General features: G+C 40.8%; 3 protein-coding genes across 4 annotated transcripts in view; 1 reads left to right on the forward strand and 2 right to left on the reverse strand.

Moving 5' to 3' along the window:
* Positions 1-1,789: 1,789 nt before the first annotated feature.
* Positions 1,790-6,142, reverse strand: phb (prohibitin). The gene is made up of 7 exons (XM_041816890.1): positions 6,086-6,142; positions 5,440-5,533; positions 3,707-3,868; positions 3,262-3,404; positions 3,056-3,172; positions 2,868-2,963; positions 1,790-2,752 (listed from the first exon to the last, which is right to left on the reverse strand). The coding sequence occupies exons 2-7, from the start codon at positions 5,522-5,524 to the stop codon at positions 2,540-2,542; spliced, it is 816 nt and encodes a 271-aa protein (XP_041672824.1). The 5' UTR covers positions 5,525-5,533; positions 6,086-6,142; the 3' UTR covers positions 1,790-2,539.
* A 1,724-nt stretch (positions 6,143-7,866) lies between these two features.
* si:busm1-163l24.3 lies at positions 7,867-17,121 on the forward strand. Of its 2 annotated transcripts, none has more exons than XM_041816778.1 (6): positions 7,867-7,954; positions 9,749-9,932; positions 10,287-10,390; positions 10,476-13,133; positions 13,412-13,620; positions 16,650-17,121. In XM_041816778.1, exons 2-6 carry the CDS (start codon positions 9,749-9,751, stop codon positions 16,741-16,743), a joined length of 3,249 nt encoding a protein of 1,082 aa, XP_041672712.1. In that variant the 5' UTR covers positions 7,867-7,954; the 3' UTR covers positions 16,744-17,121. The 2 variants fall into 2 exon arrangements, with proteins under 2 accessions (XP_041672712.1, XP_041672713.1); XM_041816779.1 differs by having other exon boundaries at positions 16,653-17,121.
* A 61-nt stretch (positions 17,122-17,182) lies between these two features.
* Positions 17,183-27,699, reverse strand: part of vat1 (vesicle amine transport 1) — a 49,987-nt gene continuing 39,470 nt past the window's right edge. Inside the window, exon 6 of the mRNA XM_041778559.1 lies at positions 17,183-22,535. Within this exon, the coding sequence (XP_041634493.1) occupies positions 22,263-22,535 (273 nt within the window). The 3' untranslated portion in view covers positions 17,183-22,262. The remainder of the gene's footprint in view (positions 22,536-27,699) is intronic.

The following is a 27,699-nucleotide window of genomic DNA, read 5'->3' on the forward strand; positions in this document are numbered from 1 at the left end:
CATATACGCTGTGCGTTTATGTATCAGTGAGAGAATCTCTTTATTTTTAAATCCAATAATAAAGTATAATTAAACATATCTATCGAGGTATAAGGCATACTGTAGAGACAAGCACGATTCTCCGTTATTGTCTTAAATATACATCAACAGGAGCACAGCACCGCTCGTGTCTCTCTTCCTCATGTTCTCCGTCTGATCACCTGCAGAGACGCACAGGTGACAGACTCAACCTCGTTACGTAATGGGAGAGCGAAGGGAGACTGATCAGCCCTTTTGATGATCAGAGGCTGCTGCTGATTACAAAATTTAAAAAGAGGCAAAATGGAACACTTTGTCACGTGTTGTATTGGAAACTCTTGTTATTGTCTGATACAGAAAATGTTACCTGCAAAACGCCATGTCCACGATGTACATTACATTTGTGTATGGAATTTAGAAATAAAAAAAAAAACATGTTTTTATTGCTGCTTTCATGCAGCGCCTCCATGCTTCCTTTCAGATATGTCAGTAGATTTATTTATATTGATGTTGCCTATCCCACCACAACAAACACTGATCAAGTGTTTGTTGTGGTGGGATAGACAACAGGTGATCAGACGGAGAGGAAGACGAGAGCTGTTGTCTCCTGTTGATGTATGAGTATTTAAGACAATAACAGAGAATGACTGTCTCTACAAAATGCCTCAATGAATACGTGAAATTATACCGTATTACTGGATTTCACAATAAAGAGATTCTCTCATTGATACATAAACACACAGCGTCCATGATCCGCTGTTAGTAAAGACAAGTTTCGACTTTTTTCTTGTCATTTCAACTTTAATCTCGAAATTGTGTTTCAACTTTATTCTCAAAATTTCGACTTTTTTTCTCGTTAATTTGACTTTAATCTCGAAATTGTGTTTCAACTTTAATCTCGATTTGCCCAAAATTATTTTCTCCATCAAAAGGGCCCTAATCCGCTTCCGTATTTTTGGGGGGAAATGGACACAAGTCTCATTAAAATTTGGTGAACAACTGTCATTTGGGAAGTTACTGCACTAATGGTTGTAAAGGGAAACAACATTCAGACTATATTCTTACATCTAATGAGCTAACGAGAGATTACCATTTTGATTGCCAGTTGGTTTATCTTGATCATGTTGGTGCCTTTGCAGCTGTGATTGTATTGTCATCATTATTCATGTTTAAATTATGATTTTAACAACTGTATGTTTATCCTGTTCGTACTTTTATCATTGTAACTGACATTAATTTTTAGTGTTTGCCTGTGTGGACCTTAGAAAGAGTAGTTGCTACTGTGGTAGTGACTAATTAGGATCCAAATAAAAAACATCTTCCAAAGTGTACATCGGATCTATTTAACAACAAAGGATAAGGGTTATTAAGGTGTATCTTTATAAAGTACATAGAGTAATCCTACTGTGAACCTATTACCTCTTTGTGTACAAAATTTAATAAACAAAATTGTGGGGAAAAAAAAGAGTAATCCTTAAACAAAATATACCCTCTTATCAAAACAATTTTAATGATTTCATGTTGCTAGTTTTATTAACTGGAAACTTTAGCAGAAAATTAAAAGCAATCAAAGTCCATTTAACACATGCATGTAGCCACATATTCAGGCTACTAAAATGTAGCAACAATGAGCCATGTCATTGACTGCCTTTCATCGAAAATCCAAAAAGGGAATGCAGTAGTGCTGCACCCCCAGGTGGTGACTGTAATAACACTCAAGAGAAAATTATGCCCAATCACTTCTGAAGCCTAAAAAAAGGACCACTGGAAGTTAGAAAGACAATTTTATTATTGAGCCAGGCCTTTTCTGATACATACACTTTGCTCCAAACAGACTAAAGACACAGCAACAACTGTAAAGAATGAAGGAACATCCTCTACGGACAGGCACATTCCTATTGATTTGGGGTTGTAACATACAAAGAAAGAATAATTAGCTAGAGAGCAGATAATCCAGAAATTGAATCCTTCTTTTCAATGTGAACACTCAGAGAATTTAAGTCAAATGAATTAGTCATCTCAGTGAATCCAAAGGAGTCATCATCAAGGGCCGATATACATAGATACACATTTTGGTCAAAACTTTACCACCCATACATAACAGTGATGAGTGTTATCGACATTGCTGACAAACATCTTATCTTAATGATTCTCATTTGATGAAAAATCTCTCAGATTTTATCACATGCAGTGCTGTGATTCTGAAACAATGAAGCAAAGACATATCTCAAGAGAATTTACTGCATTGTCAATTCATTTCATACAAAGAACTATATATTTATATATATTACCCTCCACTTTCTCACACATGGTGGACTTCACATATGCTTCCATATAGACCTCTCACTTTGTCTCCCACCAATGCCGCTGTCAGCAGAGCCCAGTCCAATGATGGTTAGAGAAAGAGTGTAAAGAATGTGTGATAAGTTGGGAGTCCTTTATTAAACCATCCAACCAACCCTTTCTGAGCCTGCGAAGGCTGGTGACAGCGAGAGTGGGCTGGACATGAGGTCAAACCTTATCACTGCGGCAACTGTAGCAACGTGCCCTGTCCTGAAGGCAGGTAAGTGACATTACGGGAGCGTGAGAGCTGGAAAGCGATGTCCTCGGCTGCCTCAAGCTTACGCAGCTCTACCAGACCATCACCAGCTTCCATCAGGGAGTTGGCAATGAGCAAAGCAGCCTGGGAATCACCCTCTGCTGAGATGATGGCTGCCTGCTTCTGTTGCTCTGCCTAAAAGCATAAAATGAGATTATTAGGCTGACTATTTTCACAATTCTTTACTCATATAGTCCACACATTTTAAATGGAGCGGGTAAGGCTATAATATGATGACATGTTAAAATACCTTTTCTACAATGAAACGGGCCCTCTCAGCCTCCTGCTGAGCCACCTGCTTCATCTCAACAGCTTCTGTGAACTCTTTGCCAAAAGTCAAGTGTGTCTGCAAGAACACAAATACATTTGTTACAATGGGTTATCTTTCTAAAGGGGCAACATAATCATTGCAACAAAATTTGATAGCAGGGGTCATACCAGTGAAACGTCATCCAAGATAAGACCAAAGGTAGAGGCTCTTTCTGTAAGATCCTCGCTAACCTGCCTGGACACAAGCTCTCTCTGGGTGATGAGCTCACCAGCATCAAAACGTGCCTGTGAAAAAGTGAGACACAGGGGCTCATGAGTAAAATCATCAGCTTATAGGCACTAATGTGCCTCAACTCCTGCTGACTGATACTCACCACTACAGCCTTTAAGACCTCTGTGGTGATGGATGGCAGCACCCTTTCATCATAGTCCTCGCCAATACTGGTGAAGATGCGTGGTAGTTGGCCAGTCATCGGCCGGAAGAGGATTCGCAATGTGATGTTTACATTCTGCAGATCTGCAAAACAATGATAAAAAACAAATCTTAACGCACTTACGTCACGTTAGTAAATCAAAAATTTCCTTCAACATTTCAAATTATGTGAGCAGTTTATTGAGAAATGTGTAAAAACATAAACACTTATATTTAGACGTCAACCACTCCTATTTATTCTCATCTCATAAAAGAAACATGGCACTTCCAGTATATTAATAGCGCCCTCAGAGAGCCAGTTCAACTGCCTGGCCTCTAGGAGACACAAAGATTTTACATGTGAAAAAACAGTAAGAGAAGAATAGGGCAATTTTAAACGTAACTACCTTTACTGCCTGTGATGACAGGCACGTTGCGTGGACGGGAACGGCAATCGAAGATGATAGGTTTCTGAACCCAGGGAATAAGAAAATGAGTCCCTTCCCCAACAACAGCATCTTGCACTCCTCTAAACCGGTCGAATATCACAGCCCGGTGCCCTGCATCAACTGCAGCAAGAAGAGAGTTAAGAGTGTCAGAGGTCTGTAAGGTATAACAGCTTGCAAACACTGCTCCTATAAGCCTCCCATTTTTCCCTCAAAAGTGAAGTCATTTAAAATGTTGAAATGTACACAACATCAAAAAAATCTAAGACACACCATAGACCAGCAGCTAGAAAATCAATCAAAAAAGCATTTGACAAAACATTTCATCCAAAATTGGCAAACATTGTAACCTGAAGATTTCTGTTTTGTAATTGGCCTTCAGAAATTAAACATATAAAATATATGTCTGAATGTTAAACAAATGTGATGAAAGTTTGTCTTTATTGGTGACATTTCCCCTTGTGATGGCTATTTTTTTCTGCCCATTTCCTTCGTCTAACTGAGTTCTTTAAAGAATTAAGTTTTCAAGCACTTCACACGGATTTCATAAATGACAATCAAGATTTGCCATTATGTCTGTTGATGATGCAACACTTTTGCTTTAAAAACAACCAGTGAATAAGTAGGTATTTTCATTTATAAACTCAGGAAGGCACAGAATCATTGACATCAGTTTTTACATCAAACAGTGATATACTATTTGCATTAAAATAAAACATAAAAATATAACAACTTTCAAAATGAAAAAACAAAAAACAAAACAAAACAAAACAAAAAAAAAAACGGAAAAAACAAAATAAAAAACAAACAAACAAACAAAAAAATAACAACTACTTATTCTATGATCACCAGCACCATTGTTGGGAACTTAGGCTAAAATAGTTTTAGATTTTATTTAGTTTTTACCTTTTGTTTTGAATTTCAGTTTAGTTTTAAAACTGTTTTACTGCTGGTCTGTTAGTTTAGATTAGTTTTTATTCAACAAAAATACTTTTAGTTTGTTAGATCCAAAAGATATCTTCACTTTTCATTTCATTTATTCAGTTTGATGTATATATACAAATCAAGACTTAAATTTATCATTGTATAATCATCTTCAATTAAATAAGGTGATTTTACCTGCTGAGTAGATTTTGTCTCTAACTGTATTTAATTTATTTAGCACAGCATTGAGTTTTAGTTTTCCTTTTAATGTAAAGCTTAGGTTTTAATTTAGTTTCAGTTAACTAAAATAATTTTTATATTTTTGCTTTGATTATTTACAGTCAGTTTACAATAACAACCGTATTGGGAGCACATTCAACAGATATTTGCACGCTGAATGATGAAGCTTTTACACACTGTTCATATTTGCTGTTGTATATACTAATGTGCATGTTCAGATTAACCTCTAGCTCTGGACTATACTGCACATCCATGAACATGTGTAAATGTGTATGCTTTGTGTTTTGGTCAGGGTTTTGTCATTTGTATGTAGTTTTGTGATTGTATTGTGTTATCCAGATTTCTGTATGATGGTGTATGTTTGTACGGGATTTTTGTTTGTTTTGTATTGTCACAGGAATAGCTGCTCCTATGTAAAACAAGCAGACACCATCACTTAAACAGTGAGGTTCAATTTAGGTGGTCAAGATTAAACATTACCATCACAATACTTGAGCCATATAATGTTTTGTATCCAGTAGATTACCCACCATTGAAAAGCGCAGAGTTAACTACACCTCCGCCAATGGCAAGGGCCAGTCCCAATTTCCCAATAGACTCAAACAGCTTGGCCATGACAGCAATCTAAAGACAGGAGAAAGGATGACGCAATCAGCTCACATAATCAGCATTAGTCCGATAAAAGTAAACCATTTTAGTGTTACTGGTGGCGCTAAGGACGTCTAAATCCCTTCCACTCCGTAATAATTGGCGTTGGCCTTGGGCTCTGAGAGATGCCAAGGCTGAGGGAGTGAAGCTAGCATAGCTCACTGGTTAGCATTAGCTTTGAAGCTAACTAAATGTGAACTGAAACAGCTGGCAAGCTAAGTCAACAAAACCGCCGATATGAAATTCCACATGTACAATACTACACGTAAATTATTGAAGCCACGTGTAATAAAGGAATTAAGCATGTATGGGTAGAGTGAGAATGACACGCCGGGTGTCTGCTCGCATGTTATTTCTAGCTGTACCATCTAAAGTGTCTGCTCGTGCTCGCCCCACTCAACGCTTTAACACACCGTCATTAATACATACAAATACACCTCCACTTCAGTTTAACAGCAGCTATGCGCACATTTGGCTGCACGATAAGATACTTTAAGTGGCAAAAAACTCACTACATGTTCCACTCACCTCAATATTACGCAGACGTCTGTGACCTCCACCGAGCACGACGTACAACACATGAAATATCTGCTCTACGGCGCATGCGCGGCGCACGTTGCGACGTAGCTTCTGATTGGGCCAAGGACATATCTCTTCTTCTACGGCTTGGAAGTGAGTGGTTGGTTGAGGCAAGGATGGTAGGTACTGCCACGCATTGATTAAAGAGCTGACTGGAGTACAGACAACAGACGCGTTGATTTTTCGCTTAAAGGTGAAGTAAGCTCGACTGTACTTTCATATCTTCCTTTAATTAATGCCTTTACATTAGACATTTAACAAAAGGGGTTAGGAGTTTTAAAGTCTCATCCATTACTAGTCCGAAATTCCTGCAATGTTGCATTAGCCAAATTATGGATAACAACGGCAGTTGCAAAGAAATCCCTGAGTTAGTTTCCTCAAAAACAAAGAGAATATTTCAACCTAAGGTAAGTCAGCTTGTCCCGACTGATGGACAAACTTCAGCTATTTAGCAGTCTGTATACAGCAAAGGTGGAAAAGTACACGACTACTGTAGCCTACTTAAGTAAAAGTACAGTTACTCTGGCTGAATATCACAAAAATATAGATCTCCAACCAGATTGTTCAGGTAAAGTCACACCTCTATAATAAAGTCAAATACACAGCAATCATAATTGTATTAATCAAACTCATATTTAAATTTAACTCTTTAAAAATGGTCTTCGTCCATACTATATATACACAGTACAGGTTTAAATTCTTAAATATTTTACAATAACAGAGATTAAATTACCCCTGAACCTTATTGCAAGGCAAAGCATACTGATGAAGAATACCACTATGTGTCATTTTGGACCACCCAAAGTCACAGGCGGAAACTCTTACTCAGTGGATAACTTTACTCATAGTGCAAATGTGTCTCACATCAAAAACAACGATCCACCAGAAACATGAAGAGAAATCCAACAGGGATCACTGTACAACAGCTAACATCCAAACACAACTAAACACATGTAAAACTCTTCTAAACACTCTGCCCAAGGGCATGTGAGGAAAAATTACTCACACATTCCCCCAGATTTGAAATAGCAGTGAGTAGGGCTTAAGTAAAATAACTATTTACAGATTTAAAATAACAGTGGCAGATCAACGCTGTCAAATAACTCCAACGATCAAGACAATTTAGTTAAAAATTATACTGAGGGAGTTAAAAATCAACTCTTAAAACTTGCTGTTTCTGGATGTGATGTGAAATCATTCTCTCTATGTGCTACTGCAGTCAGTAGCACAAGAGTATTGTACTCAAGTAAAAGTATTCTTACTTCAGTAGAAGTACTGATTTCAAAATGTACTAAACAAAGCACAAGTACCCAAAAACACTACTTAGTTGCAGTCATCTACTTTGGGCCTTCCACATAGATGGGGGGGGGGGTTAGTTAATGGTTTGTGTTTTCTTGCTTTCAGAGATAAATAAGGCTGGGGAAAAAAGTCGTTGTGGACACTTTGTAGACAGTTTTGAGAATTTATCGATATTTTTGCTTCGTTTGGCCTTCAGCGTTAGGGATGATGGCGGAGTCATTCAAGGGTTAGTGTTTATGCATTCAATAGCCTAATAGAAAAGATAGCAGAAAACCTGGCTCCAGCAGCTGGGGCAACAACATTCAACAAACGCGCGCGAACAGCACTCTGTTCACTACTGGTCTGACTGGAAGGTTACTGTGGGTTATGCTTTTTATTTGCAAAGGCACGGCACGAGGCCGCCCTCTCGCGTAGATACGACGAATCACACTGTAATTCATAGTTTCACTTTTCCTCCTCGGCTTGGGGAGTGTGACGGACTCTGTATGATCGCGTCAAACCCACCAAAGGATTAGTAAGGTCAGTGTTTATTACGACTCCTATCATTTTAAAGCTTTATTGTGACCGCTGGTTGCAGCGTCTCACACAAAGAGGACGTAGGTCGATTATACGTGATGCAGATTGTTAGTTAAGATGGGTCTGATTTTTTTCTCTACTTCCTTGTCACTGATCTCTGCAATGTGGCTGTCTCTCTCACTTCTACGAATAGTTTATTGACATCCTGTAACGCCACAAAGTCAGTTTTTGCTGTTTTATACATTGTAGATGCCTGCAGGGCTGGCCATACAAGACGATTAAGCGAAATAACATAGTTGCCATGTAATGTGTTTGCGTAGGACATGTAGTTTACAAAGACATGCAGAATTTGGGGTCGTTAATGTGTTTGGTAAATAGCTGCCAACGTCAGAGGGGCAAACTAATGAGGAAAAGGAACAAGGGGGCGTCAACTTCATAATACGTCACAAGTTTGTGTTACTGATTTCAGTTTTTCCCACTCTTTCCCTCTTTCCTTTTGCACAAGGGAATTTTGACATAAAAGCAGACATTTTCTTTAAACATTTCATACACATGGTGAAAAATGTATTTTGTTCATTGGATTATAAAATGGATCGACTGAAATTAAAATGTATGACATTGATGAAAAGGTCGGAAGGGATTTGATTTATGAAGAACAAAAAAGACAGTCAAAACTGAAAACAACTCTCAATCAAGTACGAACATGACATTAAATTCCTAAAATAATAGGGGTGAAAAATAACATTTCTACTAAAATCCCCTTATGGGAAAATAAACATACCAATAAAAATCTTCAATTTCTGACATGGTATAGGTATTGAATATCTTGATATCTTGATCACCGTTATATTAATGATACTTTCATGTCCTTTGAACAGTTAAAAGATAAATATGACATATATTTCTTTAATTTGGTTGTTTCTTTTGTGTAATTTTTAAATCAAATTTACTTGTATTATTATGCAATGCTGGACTATACCATTTGGACATTTTTAGGGTGGTGCAGGGTCCCCCGAGTATTTAATTTTATTATTTTATAGAAATTTCATTCTGTTAGCCAATTCATTTAGTTGCTTTTGGTTCAATAATGACACCAATTACTAAGAAAAAATAAATAAGAACACACTTTTCATTGCAGGCTTCCCAAGGGCCCCTCCCTACTGAGGGCTTGGGTAATCGAACCCCATGAATGGGCCCTCCCCAGTTGTAATTTATTTAAGATATCAGTACATGTGTGTTGGATCATTAGCTTTGCTACTAGTGTCTATGCTAGCAGTTACCTCATTTTAGGACTGAAAAGCGTGTGAAATTTGATTACTGTTTCTGCCCATTTTTACAACTTTTTTCAAACTTGTAACCCATTTTGACTCTGTTACCAATTCTTGCCACTTATAACACATTTTTGTTTCTTATTTTAACTGCTTTTCACTCCATCTAATGCCTATTTTGTGACTTTTTTTTCCCACTTTTTCTGCCAGTTTTTGCTGTGCAAACTGTAGTTGTTAAGGTATCTGAAAGTCACATTTTTTAGTGATGTTGATGTAATTGCTTAGTAACCCCCAATAGGTGGTGTTAAATCATCAACTACGTCCCCTGTCCTATTTCCAAGGGTGGGGTCTTTGAATTGTGGCCTGAAACTTCAATATTAAATGCTTCCTAGAGAGGTGCTGTGGTTTATCGGTTTGTTATCATTACATTGCTTTTCACACTCACAGATCTGGACATGTGCTGTACTGTGTGTGCTGAACTGTGTATTGTGAGTTTTCCTCACAGCAGTGTTTGTGTTTCTCCCAGCAGATGGCAGAGCGGGCCCGGACTGTGAGGGTGAGTGGTCTGCCGACAGACATTGAGGATGACAGGCTGAAAGACAAGCTTTTAATCCACTTCCTGAGAAGAAGAAACGGAGGCGGGGAAGTAGAGTCTGTCAGCATCGTCAAGGCAACATCCGAGTGTGCCCTTATCACCTTTGAGGACAGTGGAGGTCAGTAGAGTCGCCGTGTGCATGCCTCTGCATATGAAATTAGGGAAGGGGATTTTGATGAATACTTAATGACTCTAATACAGAGACAGGCTGGTGTGAAAATATTTTTGGATAGTTGTTCTAGAAATGACTTTAAGATAATAATCTCCACATTGCTGCAGATGCTTCTTCAACTTTCTGCTTTAATTTTGCAAAGTAGTAGTAACATTTTGCACTCTGTTGGTTGTCACTACTGATTTACATTCAGAGGGATTGCTGGCATGCAAGTCAATGGAGTAGCCAGCAGTGAAAGAGCTTAGTCAGGATTCCTCACAGACTAAGATTGATTTCCCTCTGGTGATCCTTCTTACACAGTGGCACAGAGAGTGATTCAACACAGCCGACACATTTTGGAAGTGGACGGGAAGAGGCACAAAGTGACTGTAACTGAGCATTGGGAATGTCCTGATCCAGACAAGGTATGTTTATCTAAAATGCTGGGAAATATGTCAACAAATGATGAATTTAGACCTAAATCAATTTTTTCTCCTTTTGGCATCACAGGTCATCCTAAGTTTATCAGCAACTGTCAATTACAGTCAGCTTCCTGGGGGATTGATTGCACTGACAAGCATTCAGAAGAGCCATCCTGATGTCAAGATAAGCTGCCATGCCACTAAGGAGTTGTACACATTGCGGGGGGCTTACTCCAAAGTCCAAGCTGCTTTGGTGCAGCTGCTTGGCCCACCTGGAGGCTTTCAGCCAGTGGAAACAAATCATTCTGATCAACCTGCAACAAGCAGCTCCTTCACTCCTCAGACAACGCATAAGCCAAACATTCAGGACTTAGAAGATCACGGCAAGAAACCTAATAAACAACGAATACAGAAAGAGAAAGATCGCAGAGTCAGACCTCCTAATGAGTACAACCCAGCCTCTTATGGACATCCGACACTTGGTGGCTACAGCTGGGCAGATCCCGAGGGTGAGCATCCCACCACACCAGAGGACTTCTCTCTCATAGTTGATGCAGACATGTTCCAGTATCTGAAGAAACATTGCCAAAAGGAATACCAGAAGATCCTCAGAAACTACAGTGTGGAAGTGGTGGATGTGACCAACCAGGGCTTGACTACTCTGTTTCTGCAGCTTGAGACAGGAGGGGACGAAGACGGTCGAGGTCAGGAGCGCATGAAGCTGGCAAAAAAGGCAATAAGTTGGCTTTACCAAGAGAATGAGACCAAAATACGTAGAGCCCAGCTCCCTAAAAACATCCTGTCCCCAAGAGGAGGTCTGCAGAGGGCAGTGGAAAATTTAAGTGTCAGACTTCCAAAGCTTCTTCTCAATGAAGATGCGCAAAACATTTACATTATTGGGAGCAGTAGTGATGTGTCTGAGGCCAAGCAGTTTCTTCTCCTAGACCATGGAGAAGAAAAAGAAGACTTATCCAGCCTTCTTCGACATTCTCCTTATGATTCACCAGGTACTTCGACTCATGCTGGTACACATATGCTTCCTGCCATTTCGTCCTCTGGTGTAGATCCAGTGGATGATCGGTTGAGCTATCTGCTGAGATCAGAAGAAGATGATAGAAAAGATGAAGGAGCCAGGAAGTATAAACTAGCAGCTCGATTTAAGGATTCAGGAATAGGTGCCTTAAGCAGTCGACCAACTGACTTTAGCTTACGAGGTCTCTCGTCGCCAAATAAACAAGCACATGTCGGGCCAGTTTTAGGGCGTAATGTTTTCTCAGATGTTCCAGGTGAAGGAGTCCCTAGAGCACAAGCCCAAAACACAGGAGGGGACATCTTGTTCAATAATGGAAATGCTTTGAGTCCTGCTAGGAACAAAACACCCCCAAACTCACATTCAACCGATACTCAACCCAAGAGTATTACAACGCCACTAAGCGGAGGAAGTTCTTCACGTCCACCTGCAGGGTCTGGATCCAGTCTAAGGCGGGCAAGTAGTTTCTCTGGAACGCCTCAGCAGAAGGCTCAGATTGTGGGACAGAAGAGTCAAGAGGACCCTGGTAAGACCAGAGGCAGGTCATCTAGCTTTAGCAACCAACCAGGTAGTCTCAAACAAGAAGTCTACACTGCAGAGATTACACTTTCCTCCATAATGTGGCAGCACATAAAAGAAGTCTACAGCACACGAGTGGACGACCTCACCTCTGATGTCCAGGCGAAAGAGACCAGCTCAAGGGGTGGTACCGATGTGACCGTCATCTTAAGAGGGGCAAGCTGGGCTAAAGTGACGTCATGTCAGCAGGGTTTACAGAAGCTGCTTGATTCAGTTGGTGTGGACTTTTCCCTGCAGGAGCTGAAACTGTCAGAGCTGGGCATTACTGACAACTCTGATGAGAACCTATTGGCTTGCTGTGCTGAGGCTCGTAGCCAGTTCAAGAAGGTAACCTTCCACATTTTAAGTAGCAGTTTATTTCTCTGCGGTCCCAAAAAGTTATGTTCTGAAGTGAAGGCTTCACTGCTAGAGGTGTTCTCTGGAGTTTTGGCCCCAAGTCCAGATGACTCAAGTAGCACCTCTGCCTCCAGCTGGTATCCATCTACATTTTTACAAACAAATGAGGGCCTTGGAGCTGGACTGCAGAGTTACAGTAGTCCTCAAGCAATGTTAGAGAGCCAAACAAGCCCAGCTGATGTGACAGATAGTCGTCAAGAAAGGACAGCAAACCATAGAAGTTATCTCCAAGAGACGGAGCTCACAAATGGGTCGATCACCCAAGTATCAGTGAAAAAAGATCCTGTCATCAAGGAAAAATTGAAGGTTGTAACTACAACAGAGATGGAGGTTAAAACAGGAAATGAGAGGAGTGCGAGTCATTTAAATGGTGAAGGGTCAACAACCAGCACTGTAAAGGATAACAGAGAAAAAAACACCCAAAAGGACAGTACACAACAGAGCCAATTTGAGTTCCACGACACCCCAGAGGAATCCAGGTTGGCCACAGGAGGACCAGAATGCATCTGTCTGTGTGGGAGAAGCGACAAGCTGATGAAAAAAACCAAATGTGGAGCTACCTTCTGCTCAGAGTGCCTGGATGCAGTACATTCACAGTGTAAGGTTTGCCATAAAGCAGAGCAGACACCGTTGGGTTCTCAGGGCAAAATGGAAACATCCAAAATACACCTCAGCCTCCCAGGTCATAAGAGAGACACAGCGATCAAGATCATTTACATCATTCCTGATGGTATCCAAGGGGTAAGAGGCTTATTCTAGATTTATCTGATTGAGGCTTGTCACGTAATAGTGCTGGTTTAGCTTTTTTTGTTGGAAGAAGAAAAAAAACCCTGAAATATTATCTGTTCAGTATAAGCCATCACTTATCCTGACTTAAACCACTTAGAAATGCTACAAATAAATATAAGAGGGTGCAGTTCTTTATGATTTTAAAATTCTTTTACTTGATTTTACTTTTATGAGAGGTAATGGGCTAGCTTACACATTCTTTTTGGTTGTGCGCTTTGCTTTCCTATCAGGAGAGACACCCTTCTCCAGGAAAACCCTTTAAAGGAGGGGTATTCGAAGCTTTCTTTCCTGACTGCGAGGAGACAAGGAAGCTGCTGCCAAGACTCCAGAAAGCCTTCAGGAAAGGACTCACCTTCACAGTAGCAGAGAAAGCTACGGGTGCCAAGGTCATCTGGGACTGCATCCCACACAAGACCTCCGTACATGGAGGCAGATTAAGGTGAGTAGGGGAATTTGCACAGCTGACATTTTCTTCTGAGGGTGGAAGGCTAATCTGTTGTGACATCATGCTGCTGAGTTCAAGGTTGTTTATAGTTACCCCGCCCCCCATATAAAACTTGATTAGCCTATGATACTTCTAACAGATTTATCACCTACTGAAAAGACAATGGACGGTGGAAATTGAGAGGTATATTCAGTGCTTTAAATGGGACGGTATGCAGCGGTACGCAGTGCCGGCACTTCTAAATTTTGCCCTTTGGCATACCGGGACTTCTTCCAGCAAACGGTCACTTCTCATCAGTTTGCCGGTAGGCTCTCCTGTCCTCTCCACAGCTGACAGCTTTAATGGATGATTCATGACAGTATGTAAATACATGCATTATGTTGCACACGGCGCTCGTCCCGCTGTGTACCGTGACATTTTTATCTGTACGCGAATTCAGGTGAACTCACCTGCCATTGTTGAAAGGAAACCAGAGATTAAATTGTTCACCTCTCCTGGACAGTGACACAGCGCACAAGCGCAGCGCCTCCTCTACCAAGGAGCTTGGTGCTCCGCTGACACCTGTTCGTACTGCCGCTGAACGAGATATCAACGCTAATAATATTCAATAACAGTATTCAAAATGACCGAACAGACTGTTGGTGAAAGGATTAAGGGCTGTAGTTTTACTTAAAGAACAGCTGACTCATTGGCAAAGTCAGCTCACAGACGGAGCAGAGACTTAGGGTGTCAGTGAGGATAGGGGCTGATTAATCTCTACATTTGGTTACAAAGAACAACGATTAAACTCACTGCATTTGATATTTCTATTTTATCAAAGAGCCTTTTTACTTTTTATGTACAGTATATTTTGGTTTTGTTTTTCATATTGTTATTTCATGTTTTTTAAAGATCTATTTAAGGGCTTGTTGCCTTTATTTGGAGAGGATAGGACAGTGGAGGGTGTAGGGAATCATGAAGAGAGAGTCAGGAATGCTAGGACTATGAATCACTTACACTAATAGGCTTACTGACCACAAAATCATCTATTTCAATGTTGTGTCTAGTGGGGAAATAGCATTTCATTTTTCTTATTTTATTTAAGGAGCTTTATTGTTTAATTGTGTCTTACCCACAAACGTAGTTTATTTTTATTAATTTTTCATGTTCATGTTGACAATGATCAGCTTGCTGTTCATAAAAGTGACACCGGGACATTTGATCCTTGTGGATTTGACTTAGAGGTGACTGTTTTTGTTATTTCTTTGTAGATTAAATTAATTCAAATATAAAACATGTATTGCCATTCAGCTAAGTTACTACTAAGATATGTTTTTTGCTCCATATCACCAAAATTAGTTCTGGGATTGTGTTAGAAGAGAGTACCGGCACTTATTTTTTTTCCATTTAAAGCACTGGGTATATTGAACCGTTATTCAAAACAAAACAGCCCATTTCATAACCAGTTAGCTTACCATTTGACACCAGCTAATGTTAGCTACCATTTTGATTAAAATTAGATTACCCTCTTGATTTTCGATGTTCATTTCATTCTGTTGATTAACAGTATAAAATTTGAAAGCGATACATTTTTAGCCCATAGTATTTAATTGATTTAAGAACTTGGAACTTTCAAAACAGCAAGGCATTAAAACAATATTTCTCCACTGAGTGTTACATCAAAGGACCATTGCAGCTGCTTTAGTATTATTCACATCAGTAACATAGTTCCATGCTGAAATACTCCTGTATATTTACACATTCTGATACAATAGGTAGTGGTATGCACATAGTTGGTTTGCAAATCAGCAGAGGGGAATCAAGAAGAAGCAACCAGGTAATTGCTTGCTTGCTGTGCAAACATGACAAAAATGGCTAAAATTTAAAGGGGACTGGCTGCAGACCATTCTTTTCTGACAGCCACTGACAGACCATTTATCTGAGCCTTGCATATCTCAGAGAGGAGGTGCCATAATTTGCTAGTACAATGTATTGGCAGTTTTGGATAAAAAAAAAAGAAAATCAGTATGTATGTAACAAATGTTATTACGTGAGACATTATAGCTAAGTTTAGCTTAAGCAGTGTGAGCTTTAGAAGACGTAACTTAAGCTAACATAGCTATGTAGATAACATCTGCATAGTTTATATAGCTGCTTGTGAGTTAGCTTTAGTTCATAGTTAAATTAGCTACTGAACTCCTTATATTTATATAACATAGCTTTAGCAGCGTTAGCTTAAGCAAACATAGCTAAAGCTAAATTAGCTATGTAGATATGCTTAATGAGCTCAGCTTTAGCTACATTAGCTTGCTATTGTAACTACATAGCTTACACAGACAATGAAGGATGGAGGATGAGATTTCTTTTGTTTACTTGGCTTTTCTAAAAATTTTGTAATCTGGTTTAGCAGGTCAGTTTTTTACCTTTAACTTTGGTATCCTAAAGGTTACCTTAAACCTAACCCTAACCAATTTAGGTTAGGGTTAGGTTTTAGGTTAGGGTAATTTGTTTGTATTTAGAACATTTTGGCATTTACTTTCATTCTCAGATTTATGGTCTCGGATGAAACAGTCTGTGAAAGTGGCTGTCAGAGATGAATGGTCTGCAGCCAGACTGCATTGTTAGAACTGCCTGTACTAGGGATGCACAGATCCAGCAGCATCGGTACTGACCCTTATAACAAATATTGGCTAATGGCAAATAATTTTTTGCATGAACCATTGTTATTGTCAGATGTTTATCTTTTGTGACATATCAATGTATGACTGGCATTTAGCACACCTAACTGCTAATTTAAAGAAGAAATTTGTAATTTGCCACAATATGTGATCTGTTACACAAACGCTGATCTGTCATGGTCAAACATGAGAGAAATGTTGGCATTGTTGTAGTGATTTTGGCACAGTTGGTTGTGTTTACATTAATCAAATAAAACTGACTTAGAGGTCAAGTCTGCTTGAATCCAGACCCTAATGTGAAACCACCCTAAGACATGCAGGATTAAAAGGCAACATAAACCATGTGTGTTTTTTTGTCTGTCTCAGCAGCGGTTACCCAGATTCCTCTTACTTGACTCGTTTGTCTGCGGTGTTGACCTCCAAAGGGATTGAAGAGACATCTGTGAAGTCTTCAGAGTAGAATCAACCCGAGACGGAGTTTTTAAGTTGTTTTATATACTGTATGTTAATTGTTTTTGGAGTTGCAACCTTTTGATCAGTATCTGTATGGTAAGAATTACCAGGTTATAATGGAACAACTTGAATATTGAAGTCTAATGTTGTATATATTGTTTTATAAAAGTTTTTTTTACTTAAAATACAGCTATTTTTGATTCTTTGTTGTGTAAATTTGTCTAGTAATATTCTGTATACTGTTCGTTATTCTGTATAGATAAACATACTCTTCTCTGAGGTGTTAAGGATGACCTAGATCAAGGGAAACAGGAAGTTTTTGTAAAGTGTTGGGAAAGTGTTGGGAAGTGAAATAAATTAGTTTTAAAAGCTTTTACATCTCCATTTTTTCAGACTAGGTATATAAATAAATCAAATCGCATCTCCAAACTTTTTGTTATGCTTTTTTTATTAGTCCTGGAAAACATGTAAGGCATATGGTAACATTACACACTGAAGCATTACAAGCTCTAGAGGCCATGTGGACAACATGGCACCACGCAGTAAACCCAGAGTCAAGCACAGAAGCAGCATCAATTCAAAGGGTTTAAAAAACAAAGTTGAGACAAGAGTGTTTGCAACCAGGAAAATAAAAACACAAAGAAGGAGAACTAGCTTGGAAATCAACCTGTTGGGTATGCCGTGTAGAAAATTACCAGTGGTGACTGAACTCTAGCAGGAGGTGTGTGGAGGGATGGATGAGCGTCTGAAGCATTCCCAGAGATAGGTTAAGGTGTATCATGACCGTGCCGATGCTGAAAGTGAGGACAGGTGGCACAGAGGGGGGCAGTGGATTGGCTTCAGTTGGCAACTTTACACGACTGGAAGGGTGTTTCCCTCCCTCACACCACACCACTACATGACTACTTGACTATCGTGGAAAGAGACGGCAAGCTGTACAGAAACATATGCTCTAACTTCAGGTTGACTAAACATGCATCTGACTACTTTACATGACAAGCCCAGCCAGGTTGTACTCTCGTAGCATCTCTGTGATGTTGCTGCTTTGAAAATAAAAACCATAGCTGCAAGACGATGTGGTTGTTTGGGTTCTCAGTGTGGATGAGTGAACACAGTGGCTCTGAATTTGGACATTATCCATGGACTCAGAATACTAAAGCTTGCATTAAAACATGGAAGGTGCGCAGGAAAGTTGGTGTGACAGCTTGTGCAGTGAAACAGAATGGCGTGTCTTACATGAAGAAAACTGCTGTTTGGAATGACCTGAGAAACCATATAAAACAAAATTCACCTCAAAGCTAAACGGTGGGTGCCTGTGAGGAACATCAGCTGTACAAGACAAGACAAGACAGAAGAGGAGCTATCGGAGACGCTCATTGTCTTAGAGCTTTCTTCAAGCCTACAACCATGAGTTTAAATCAAAAACGGCAAAGATTCAGCTTTTTTGTTGTTACTTACACACTGTTTTCTCCTGTGCATCTCTTTGAGTTGCTAAGTACTCTTGCATAAGTGTCTGGAATGACTTCGAAACCACTTACAGATGACTTTTGCTGCAGCTTTACCATGATAGTAGTGCTTAAAGCCATCCAGCAAACTGATTGAGTTCATCTTAAAGGCATCTTATAGCTCCAAGGGAAATGTAGTGAGAAAGAGAAAATACATAATCTGTTTTCCACATGCATGCAATCTAAAATTCCAGATGTCAAAGCAATGTTTGATTTGAATGAATGTGTATGGAGAGAGAAGAAGGTGACATAAGAGGCCGGCTGCTGCTGGACTGTAACTGTTGCAGCGGCCAAGAGGCTCTGTGAATGCAGCACGGGAAAAGAGGAACGTCTCGAATAATCCTGGAGTGAACCGAGATCAGCTGTAAACCAGAAACGTTGCATCAGGGGCAGATCTGGTGTGAGCTTTGATTGGCCAATAAGCTTGGGTTTTGTGTAGCTGCGTTACAGTATTGGCATCCCTGCACAGCTGTGTGAAAACATCTGCTTCCTCACTTGTGATAGCTGGAACTGAAAAGGGAAACCCATAGAGAGGAATAGCATGGACTTTATAATTGGAGGAATTTGGCAAATCTGTGTCTTTTGGAGGATTTTTGCATCACAGTCTTGTTCATTTTTCCTGTGATACTAATACTATGATTGTAAACACTTTTGAGGATTCAACCTGTTGCTGTTGATATGATGTGAGAGCTGGTAAACACAGTGAAAAGGGTTGATATAAGGAGCGAGGTGCCTCGGGTTGAGGTTAGCTGCGTGCAAAGAGAGAGAGAGGCACAGTGCAGGCCTATGGTTTAGCAAGACTGCAACCAATCCACAACTACAACTTGTTTGTAAACTGCAACAAAATGTCCATCAGCACCCATTGACAACATTTTTTTGTTTTAATTTTTCTTTCAGGTTGATGGAAATGCATCCAAAAACAGAACTGTCATCATATTTTTTATGCACTGTTAATATTCAAAGCATTGACAGAGGAATATACAAACAATTTTGGCACACATGGTTTGGACCAACAGAAAATCACATTTAAAGGAGTGCAGGCTGGCAGGTCCCCACATAAAGAGCATGAGCTTTGAACTTTAAACCCTTGGATAAAAAACAAACAAAAGGAAATATAAAGGTAAAATTAAAATAACATATTAAGTAAAACATCTTTTTTTTTCTTTACTGAAGCGTTTGTTTCTCACATGGCACTCGGAAACAGAAGCACCGTCCACAGGTTCACAAAGGGAGCCCAGCAGATTAGAACAGAACACTAACCAGAGGCTGACAGGACACAGTCACTCCCCACACCAGCGTGGCACTCGCACTCCAGCCCCTTTTCCACTCCATGTTTTATCTCCAGCCGTAAAGGATGGATGAATGCTTTGATTTTAGCTGCCACCCAGGAGAAGTTGGCCGAGCAGGGATGTGAGTACGTGTGTTTTTATGTGTGTGCCACCTGTGCTTTCAGTGAGGCTTCAGCAGATACACTTGGGAGTGCATGATGGGAAACAGGGCTGCAAACCTGGAGCAGAATCAAAGCCTGCGTGGGACTGGAGTGCGACTGCCATGCTCGTAAGTGCATTAAGATCAGCGAGCAGAGTGCAAAATACTAATACCAACTGTCCTCGTAACGTAGGCCTCTTTATCAGACAGGAGGAGAGATGGGACGGGGGGCGAGGGGGGTGGGGTTGGAGCTACATAATACTGTAGCGGGGCACTGTGAGGAGGGGTCGGGTCAGGGTGGGTGCTTTTTAAAACCTGACAGACGACCTGAGGACGCACACATCTTCACACACAATGGCACACCACACAGCACATGAGGGAGGCCACTCATGCTAACACAACAACTTTTTTCTGTTTTTTTTCTTCAATTTTTTTTTTGTTTTTTACAAAGTCACTAGTCCCCATCTGAGTCTGAACAATGCGGCCGGGCTCACAGACAGGTAGGTGGGCAAGCAAGTAGGTGGGTGGGTTGATAGATAAATATCAGATTTGATGTAAGGTTTAAAGTTAATATCCTCGATTTGTGATGAAAAACTGGGGGCTGTATTGAAAGGATATTACACCACTCATACTGGACATTAGGGGGAGCTGTGCTCTGTTCAACAAGCACATACTGGCATTACTAGACTGGACTTTTTCTTAAAACAGACTAACTGCTTCCTCTAGTGATGGGAATTGTGGCTCTTTTGGGTGATCCGGATCATTTGGCTCAGCTCAAAATGAAGATCCGGCTCTTTTGGATCCCAAATGGCTCTTCATTTGGTACCAGTTTGGCTTAGATCAGCTAAATCTAACAATGATTTGACATTTGATTGATATTTGTGCTTTAATCTTACGCTTTTTTTAGTTACTGAAAATTACATAGGCCTGCTCATTTGGTGGCTCGTAAGACACCCCTGGTTTGAGACACTGACGTTGAACCATCAAGCCTTGAAGTATGGTGGAAAAAAGATCACCCCTGTTCCCTCAAAAAACAGCCTTAAAACAGGTCTGGATCCTGTTCTTCACTTTAAAAAATCTGACTCGTTCATGAACAACACATCACTACCTTCCTTCAGCAGAAACCCTTTATGAATTCTGCAACTCCTCGACAAATGCAGGCATAGGGAGGCAGGAAAGGGAGATGCAGGGAGAGGGAGTCAGAGAAGCAGGCCACAGTACCTCCTCTGACGAGCCTGACGCCTGTTGCTATGCCTACCATAGAGAGGGAAATGGAAAGAGAAGGGTGAACTCGGTAGAGGAGAGGAGGGGAGGCAAAGTACGGACGCCAGCTTGAATTGAATCTCTCAGGTCAGGGAGATCGACAGGCCCTGGGGTCGCTGTGAAAGGAGTAGAATGCCACAAATGCCTCCAGGAGGAAGAAGATGAAGACGAAGAAAAGAGCGGCATTCACCTTCTCAACTTGCTCGTTTCAGATGCTTCACTGTCCCTGCATGACAGTGCCCCTTTCATCAAATTCAGTGTGGCTATGTTTGTATGTGTGTGGCTTGTTTGAACAGAAACAAATTCTCTCTTAATTGGCACCGCACACTTCTTGCCAACAGTTGGTCAGCTAGAAAAATCTGTAACTAAGGAGAAGGAAGCTGAGCAATGATTTCTGCCTCCCTATTCAGCGCTGCACAGAAAGGCTCATTATGAGGGAGATTCATATTCAGGCAAGGGCAAAACTGCAGGGAAATCTGATGGGAACACATTATGAGGCTGTTTCCCAAAGCTAACAAAGTTAGCCATGTAGCATTGAGACTTTATTTGAGCTAACGTCATGATTTAAAACATGATGTAAATATCTCAAGGGAGGAGAGGCAGGAGGCACCAGCCAATCACAGGCATCTCTGACTCATCCTTTAAGTGACATAACCGAGTGTTGGACACTAAGAGAGCAGCGTGTGGGTGGGTGTGGTTCTCCATTTTAGCCGCCGCTCTTTGTGCCTGTCTGTGGGTCCGGCCCGGGGGTGGGCGGTGTGGGTGGGAGTGGGAGGTGGACTCAGCACAGTGGGGGGGAGGAAAGGGGGGAAAAAAGAGGAGGTGGCAGGTGGAAGTCAGAGCAGAACAATTTAGCACAGTGGGAGTCGAGGGGTGATGGTGGGGCCGGAGTGGGAGCAGGGTTGTCAAAGAAACAGTAATTCATCCGAGGCCTGGCCTGTACCCACAATCCTCTGGGGCTCCCACCAGTCCCTATAGGTGATCAATTTTCAGGAGGATGAGCTGAAGCAGTTGCAAGTAATAACAATTATTTCTATTTTGGATAAAGGCGATAAATAGGACGGAGAATGGCGGTGAGGAGTGGGCGAAGCTTGGCCGGAGTAATTACTGCCATAGAGGACTCATGAGGGTAAGGCTAAGGGGGGAGGTGGAGAGATGAAAAATCGACAGTGGTTTGATAAGATTGTAATCTAGCTTTCTAACTCCCATCCTTACCTACCCCCTCCCACTCCCACCCCATGCCTCCCCCACCCTCCCCGACACCACACCCCCTCCTCCAAAAGAACAAACTCCCTGCTGGTCTGCTCGACTTTCTCCCCTCCCTTCTCCCTCACTTCTCCTCCTTCTTGGCCTCTTCTTTCTTCTCTTCCTCCTTCTTTTCCTCCTTCTTGGGCTCCTCCTTCTTCTTGTCATCCTTCTTCTCCTCCTTCTTGGCATCGTCCTTCTTCTTGTCCTCCTTCTTCTTGTCCTCCTTCTTCTTGTCCTCTTTCTTGTCTTCCTTCTTAGGCTCCTCCTTCTTCTCCTCCTCCGGCATGGGCTCTGTGGTGAGGATAACTTTGCCGATGTTGTTCCTCTCCTGCATCTTTCTCATGGCGTCTCCCACCTTAAAGGGGAAAATAAAGAAAAAGGAGTTACAGAAGTCAAGATGTATGATACAAGGACAAAGACTATTCAAATCAAATATGTAATGTAAAATAAGTTACTGCATAAATATTTACCCCCTTCAAGTCAGTATTTAGTAGATGCACCTTTGGCTGCAATTACAGCACTGAGTCTGTGTGGATATATCTCAATCAGGCTTGCACATCTGGACACTGCAACTTTACTCAATTCTTCTTTGCAAAACTACTGAAGCTCTGTCTGACTGCTAAGGGATCGGGCATGAACAACTTTTTTCAAGTCCAGCCACAAAGTCTCTCCCGGATTGAGGTCTGGGCCAGGGCTAGCTGCCGAGAAGCGCCCCCACAGCATGATGCTACCACTGCGGTGCTTCACAATGGAGATGGTGTATTTGTGGTGATGTGCAGTGTCCACCAAACATAGTGTCTTGTCTCATGGACCAAAGAACTTTCTTCCACTTGACCATGGAGTCTCCTACATTCTTTTTTGAAAACCCTAGTAATCTGAGTTTTCTTCAACAGTGGCTTTCTCTTTGCGACTCTCCCATAAAGTTCTGACTGGTGAATAACTCAGGGAACAGTTGCTCAGCTACTGAAGCTTGTAACTCCAGAGTAGTCACAGGCATCTTGCTGATCTCTCTCACTAGTCTCCTTCTTGCACAATCACTCAGTTTGTGAGGACGGCCTGATCTAGACAGATGGTATCCACCCCCTGACTTATACTTTTCAATAACCTTTTCTCTGAGTTGCTTGGAGCATTCTTTGTCTTCATGGTGTAATGGTAGCCAGGAATACTGATTAACCAGTGACCGTACCTTCCAGACACAGATGTCTTTATACTACAATCACTTGAGACACAGTCACCTTATTCAGGTGAGCCCTGTTTCACTAGCTATGAGACTACTAGCACCCATTGGCTGGACCTCTGTTGAATTAGGCCAGTCACTTTAAAGGGGGTGGGTATTTATGCAGTCATTATTTTACCCCACATATTTGTATTTGAAAAAATCCAAATTATATTGACCATGTTTGATTTATAAAATCAATAAAAGGGTAAAACATCCAAAAGGATGAATACTTTTTATAGGCACTGCATCCATATTTATTGAAGACCTCTCTCCTTCTGTGACTTTAATCTTCTATTTTGATATCACAGACTGGGCACAAATTTCACAGACTCTGGAAATATCACAGTAATATTCAGTATATGAGAAACTACATTTGTCTGGATGAGACTTTAATAATCTTTGAGGGGAAATGAATGTGTTGGAGCGACAGCATGCACAAAAAAATGACAGGGATGATAAATGAAAGGAAAAGCATGTCATAAAACTCTTTATTTATCAAAATGTATGCACTTTGAACACAGTCAAATGCTCTGGTTGTTATGAGCTATTCTTGTGAATCATGCCCTCAGTTAATTATTATGTCAGAGTTTTAAAAAATGAAGTTATGTCTGTGATGTAACAGAAAATCACCTTTAAATTGATTATTTTTGTTGTAATCACTCCTTTCTCACCAGTATGAGTCCCCTGCAGATAAACTGATCAATTATACATGGCCATCAAAGCTCATTACTGATGGAGAGCTTTTCAGTTTTTTCAGATCTGCCCTTAGGCCGAACTTGCACACCCATATGTGCAATATGAGTGTTCAGTTTTACTCTTTATACCAGCTCAGAGAGATCCTTTCCTGATGACTTTTCAATGCAAATGTTGGAAGGGAACACCAAACTCTGTGTTCTACGCAAAAAGATGCAGTGGTGTGCACAGGGGATGGCAGGGGCAGACAGACCCCAGGCCGAATTGCTGAAAAACACGCACTAAAGTGCCCTCTTGGGAGCCAAAATGCGTGTTAATGGGCCCACTTGGAAGGCAAAACATGTAATAAAGTGCCATCTTTGGAGCCAAAACACACGCTAAAGTGCCCTCTCGGGAGCAAAAATGCTTGCTAAAGTGCCCTCTTTGGAGGCAAAACTCATGCCAAAGTGCCCTCCTGGGTAGCAAAACACACTTAACTGCCCCCTTGGCTGGTTAAAAAATGATAAACTGCTCACTTGGGTGGCAAAAAGGCATGTTCAAGTACCCTCCTCATTGGCAAAACACACTAAACTGCCCTCTTCGGTGAAGAAAAAACTCTAAACTCCAGGAAACCATTAGGACCAAGAAATATTATGAAACATTACTGTTGCAATGACTTTTATGTTAGGCCCTTTTTTGATCTATATTGAGCCAAAACTATATCTCACAGAACCAGTTTGGATAATCTGGTGCTAATATGGTGTTAAAATGCACTAGAATACAGGAAATGGCATCTACTTAATTGAAAATGTTCTGGCACATTTTCGTATCTTCTGGCGCACATCTCTGATGTGTGCCAGAAGATACAGGTGAATCTACATTTTTCAAGGAGCCGCTTCCGGCATGTGTCAACCAACATGGAGCAGATCGACCCAAACAAGAAGGCACGCACATGGCTTTCAAAATAAAACACCTGGTATAGACTGCTGATTGTTTATTCAACATTATGTCAAACAGGAAGCAAATGAACAAAAATCAACCTTGGACAGGCGAATTGAAGCATTGTATTTGTTTTCCATTCCTGTTTGACCATGTGATCTTATGATCCACCTGCTCTGTGCTGAGCTACGTCGTACTCTGCCTCAGAAACAGACCCAGTGGACACAGACTTGCACTGTCAGTCAGAGACACCGAACTGGGAAAAAACTGTGCTTTACCCTTTGGTTGTCGACTGGCGTGTCTTAACCCAAAAGAGGGTTGTGGAACTGTTTTACGTGGGTCGTGGATCTGTGCCTGGGAAATTAAAAAAAAATGTGCTGAACTTTTATTTTTAAGGAAATGTTTCCTACAGTACTGTACACATGCAGTTTATCAACACTCTAATACAGTTGGTGGCAAAAATGCACCATTGCTGCTTGGGGTGACTGTGGCTCAGTAGGTAAAGTTAGTTATCCTGTATTCAGAAGGTTGTTGGGAAGCTTTGAGTAGTCAGATGACTAGAAAAGTGCTATAAAAGCCTAATTCTATTTATCATTTAAGAAGAAAAGAGATCATGAAGGGCTGCAATTATGACTCAGTTACAATTTATTGTGCAGCCCTAGTGTGGAGTCCTGGGTTTCTAGACTGTGAACATACCCCCACCCCCCCTCCTCACTATTGTCTACGTTGTTTTGATTTGTTTTATTTTTTGTCTGTGTCAATGTGTATTTTTTATTTATGTATTTATTATGTTATGGTCTTGTCCAATGTCTTTTTATTATCTTGTGCATTAAAGAAAAAAAAAAAATTTAATAAAAGAGAGAAGAAAAGAGATAGAAATTGTTTTTATGCAGCCAGTTTCATATGGAAAACCCACATGAAAAAGGACACTGAACGTATGAAATATGTTTTGAGCAATTTGGGGACAGAAAGGGGACAAAACTTATTTTATTTTATTTATTTTATTTAACTTAAGTATTTTGTCAGCATTTTTAAATGAAACAATGCTTATGAAAGAAAAGTGTTGACTGCTTAAAAGACAATGTTTGTACTGTTGTCTTGTGATGCTGATGCACTGATGCTGTTTTCTGTGTCTTAAGCCCAAAGTGCACCATTTTTCATTCAATAAATCAGAGTGGTTAACTCTTTTTGGAAATTTGGGTCTCAGTTTGTCATCACTGAAACTTCTTAAGCCATCGGCGATCATTGACTCACTACATCTAGTTGTGGTAAGAGATAAACAACTTCCAGACAAGATTTCCTTTTCGTTTGCACACATTTTTACCATCCACTTAGCAACACAAGGGTATAGAGCAATCCTGCATGATAAACACAGTCAGTTCTGGTTCATTAGCATGCATTCATCTGGTTCTGTTAGTCACAGTTTAACTGTAAACAGTAAGTTACACAGAGATTCAGTTTAATGAAAGCTGTAAAGACTTCATTTACACTTAAATGGGGAACACAGAGAATCTTGTGATGCTGTAGTTTGGTAAAATTTTCACAAATTACTGAAATCTTAATCGTTTGGGTCATTAGAACCATATTTTTCACAAGTATCTGGTGTCTGAAAATTGAGGAAAGGAGTTCAGAGGAAGAGGAAGCCTCCTCAATGAGAGGAAAACACATGAAAAACTGCTTTGAGTTTGCAAAAAAGCACCCGAACGAACCTCAGACTGAAAAAAAACAAAAGTCTTTAGGCTGATGAAGCCAAGATTGAACTGTTTGGCCTCAATTCTAAAAGTCATGGCCCCACTTATCACCTGCTCAGTACCATCCTAACAGTGAACCATGCTGGTGGCAGCATCATGCTGTGGGGGTGTTTTTCAGCAGCAGGGACAGGGAACCAGTTGAGGGAAAGCTGAATGGAGCAAAGTAACAAGACAACCTCAATTAAAACCTGTTTTGCAGTGATCAGGACCTCAGACTGGGCAAAGTCAACACAGTAGTGGCTTATGGACAACTGTGATTGTCCTAGAATGGCCCTGACTTGAACCCTATCAAAAATCTTCAAAAAGACCTGAAAATGGCTGTGCATTGACCCCCCATCCTCCCTGGCTGAGCTTGAGGGGATTTGCAAAGAAGAATGGCAGAAAAATTCCCAAATGCAGGTGTGCAAATCTTTTTGTGCCATATTCAAAAAGCCTGGAGGCTGTAATTGCTGCTGAAGGTGCTTCAATGAGAAAATGAGTAAAGGGTCTGCATACTTTTTATATTTTATAAATTTGCAACATTTCTAAAATTCTGTTTTTACTTTGTCATGATGGGACTGAGTGTGGATTAAAAAGGGAAAAATGACTTCAAAGGATTGTAGCATCAGCCAAATGTTTCATGGAGATGGACAAAAGAAAGTCTTCATTTTGCAGTGATTTCTGTTCCAATTTGTTCCCATCAACCTCAATCATCATCATAACTAAGAGAAGGGACTCCCAGCCAGACCAGCCCCACCCACTCTTGACCACTGCTCTCTGTCCACTGTCTGCTCCAGCCTCCATCGGCTCCCCCTCCTCCCCTTCTCTCTGCGTGAGAAGCAGGCAGACCACCTAACGACCAATGCCACGGCAACAGGGCCATCTCCTAGCAACGTGAAGCCTGGCTGAAACGTGGCCCTGACGACTCCGACACGCGGGAGGGGGGGGTTGTGGGAGTT

Source organism: Cheilinus undulatus, linkage group 21, assembly GCF_018320785.1.
Source record: "Cheilinus undulatus linkage group 21, ASM1832078v1, whole genome shotgun sequence".
NCBI lineage: Eukaryota > Metazoa > Chordata > Actinopteri > Labriformes > Labridae > Cheilinus > Cheilinus undulatus.

Bases quoted from the DNA above. Each gene is read 5' to 3' on its own strand.
- phb (XM_041816890.1), bottom strand. From the start codon at position 5,524: ATGGCCAAGCTGTTTGAGTCTATTGGGAAATTGGGACTGGCCCTTGCC. The intron at 3,869-5,439 runs GTGGGTAATCTA...TTCTTGCTGCAG, and splicing joins TAACTCTGCGCTTTTCAATG to TTGATGCAGGGCACCGGGCT. The intron at 2,964-3,055 runs GTATGACCCCTG...GTGTTCTTGCAG, and splicing joins TCTTGGATGACGTTTCACTG to ACACACTTGACTTTTGGCAA.
- si:busm1-163l24.3 (XM_041816778.1), top strand. From the start codon at position 9,749: ATGGCAGAGCGGGCCCGGACTGTGAGGGTGAGTGGTCTGCCGACAGAC. The intron at 9,933-10,286 runs GTCAGTAGAGTC...CTTCTTACACAG, and splicing joins CACCTTTGAGGACAGTGGAG to TGGCACAGAGAGTGATTCAA. The intron at 13,134-13,411 runs GTAAGAGGCTTA...CTTTCCTATCAG, and splicing joins TTCCTGATGGTATCCAAGGG to GAGAGACACCCTTCTCCAGG.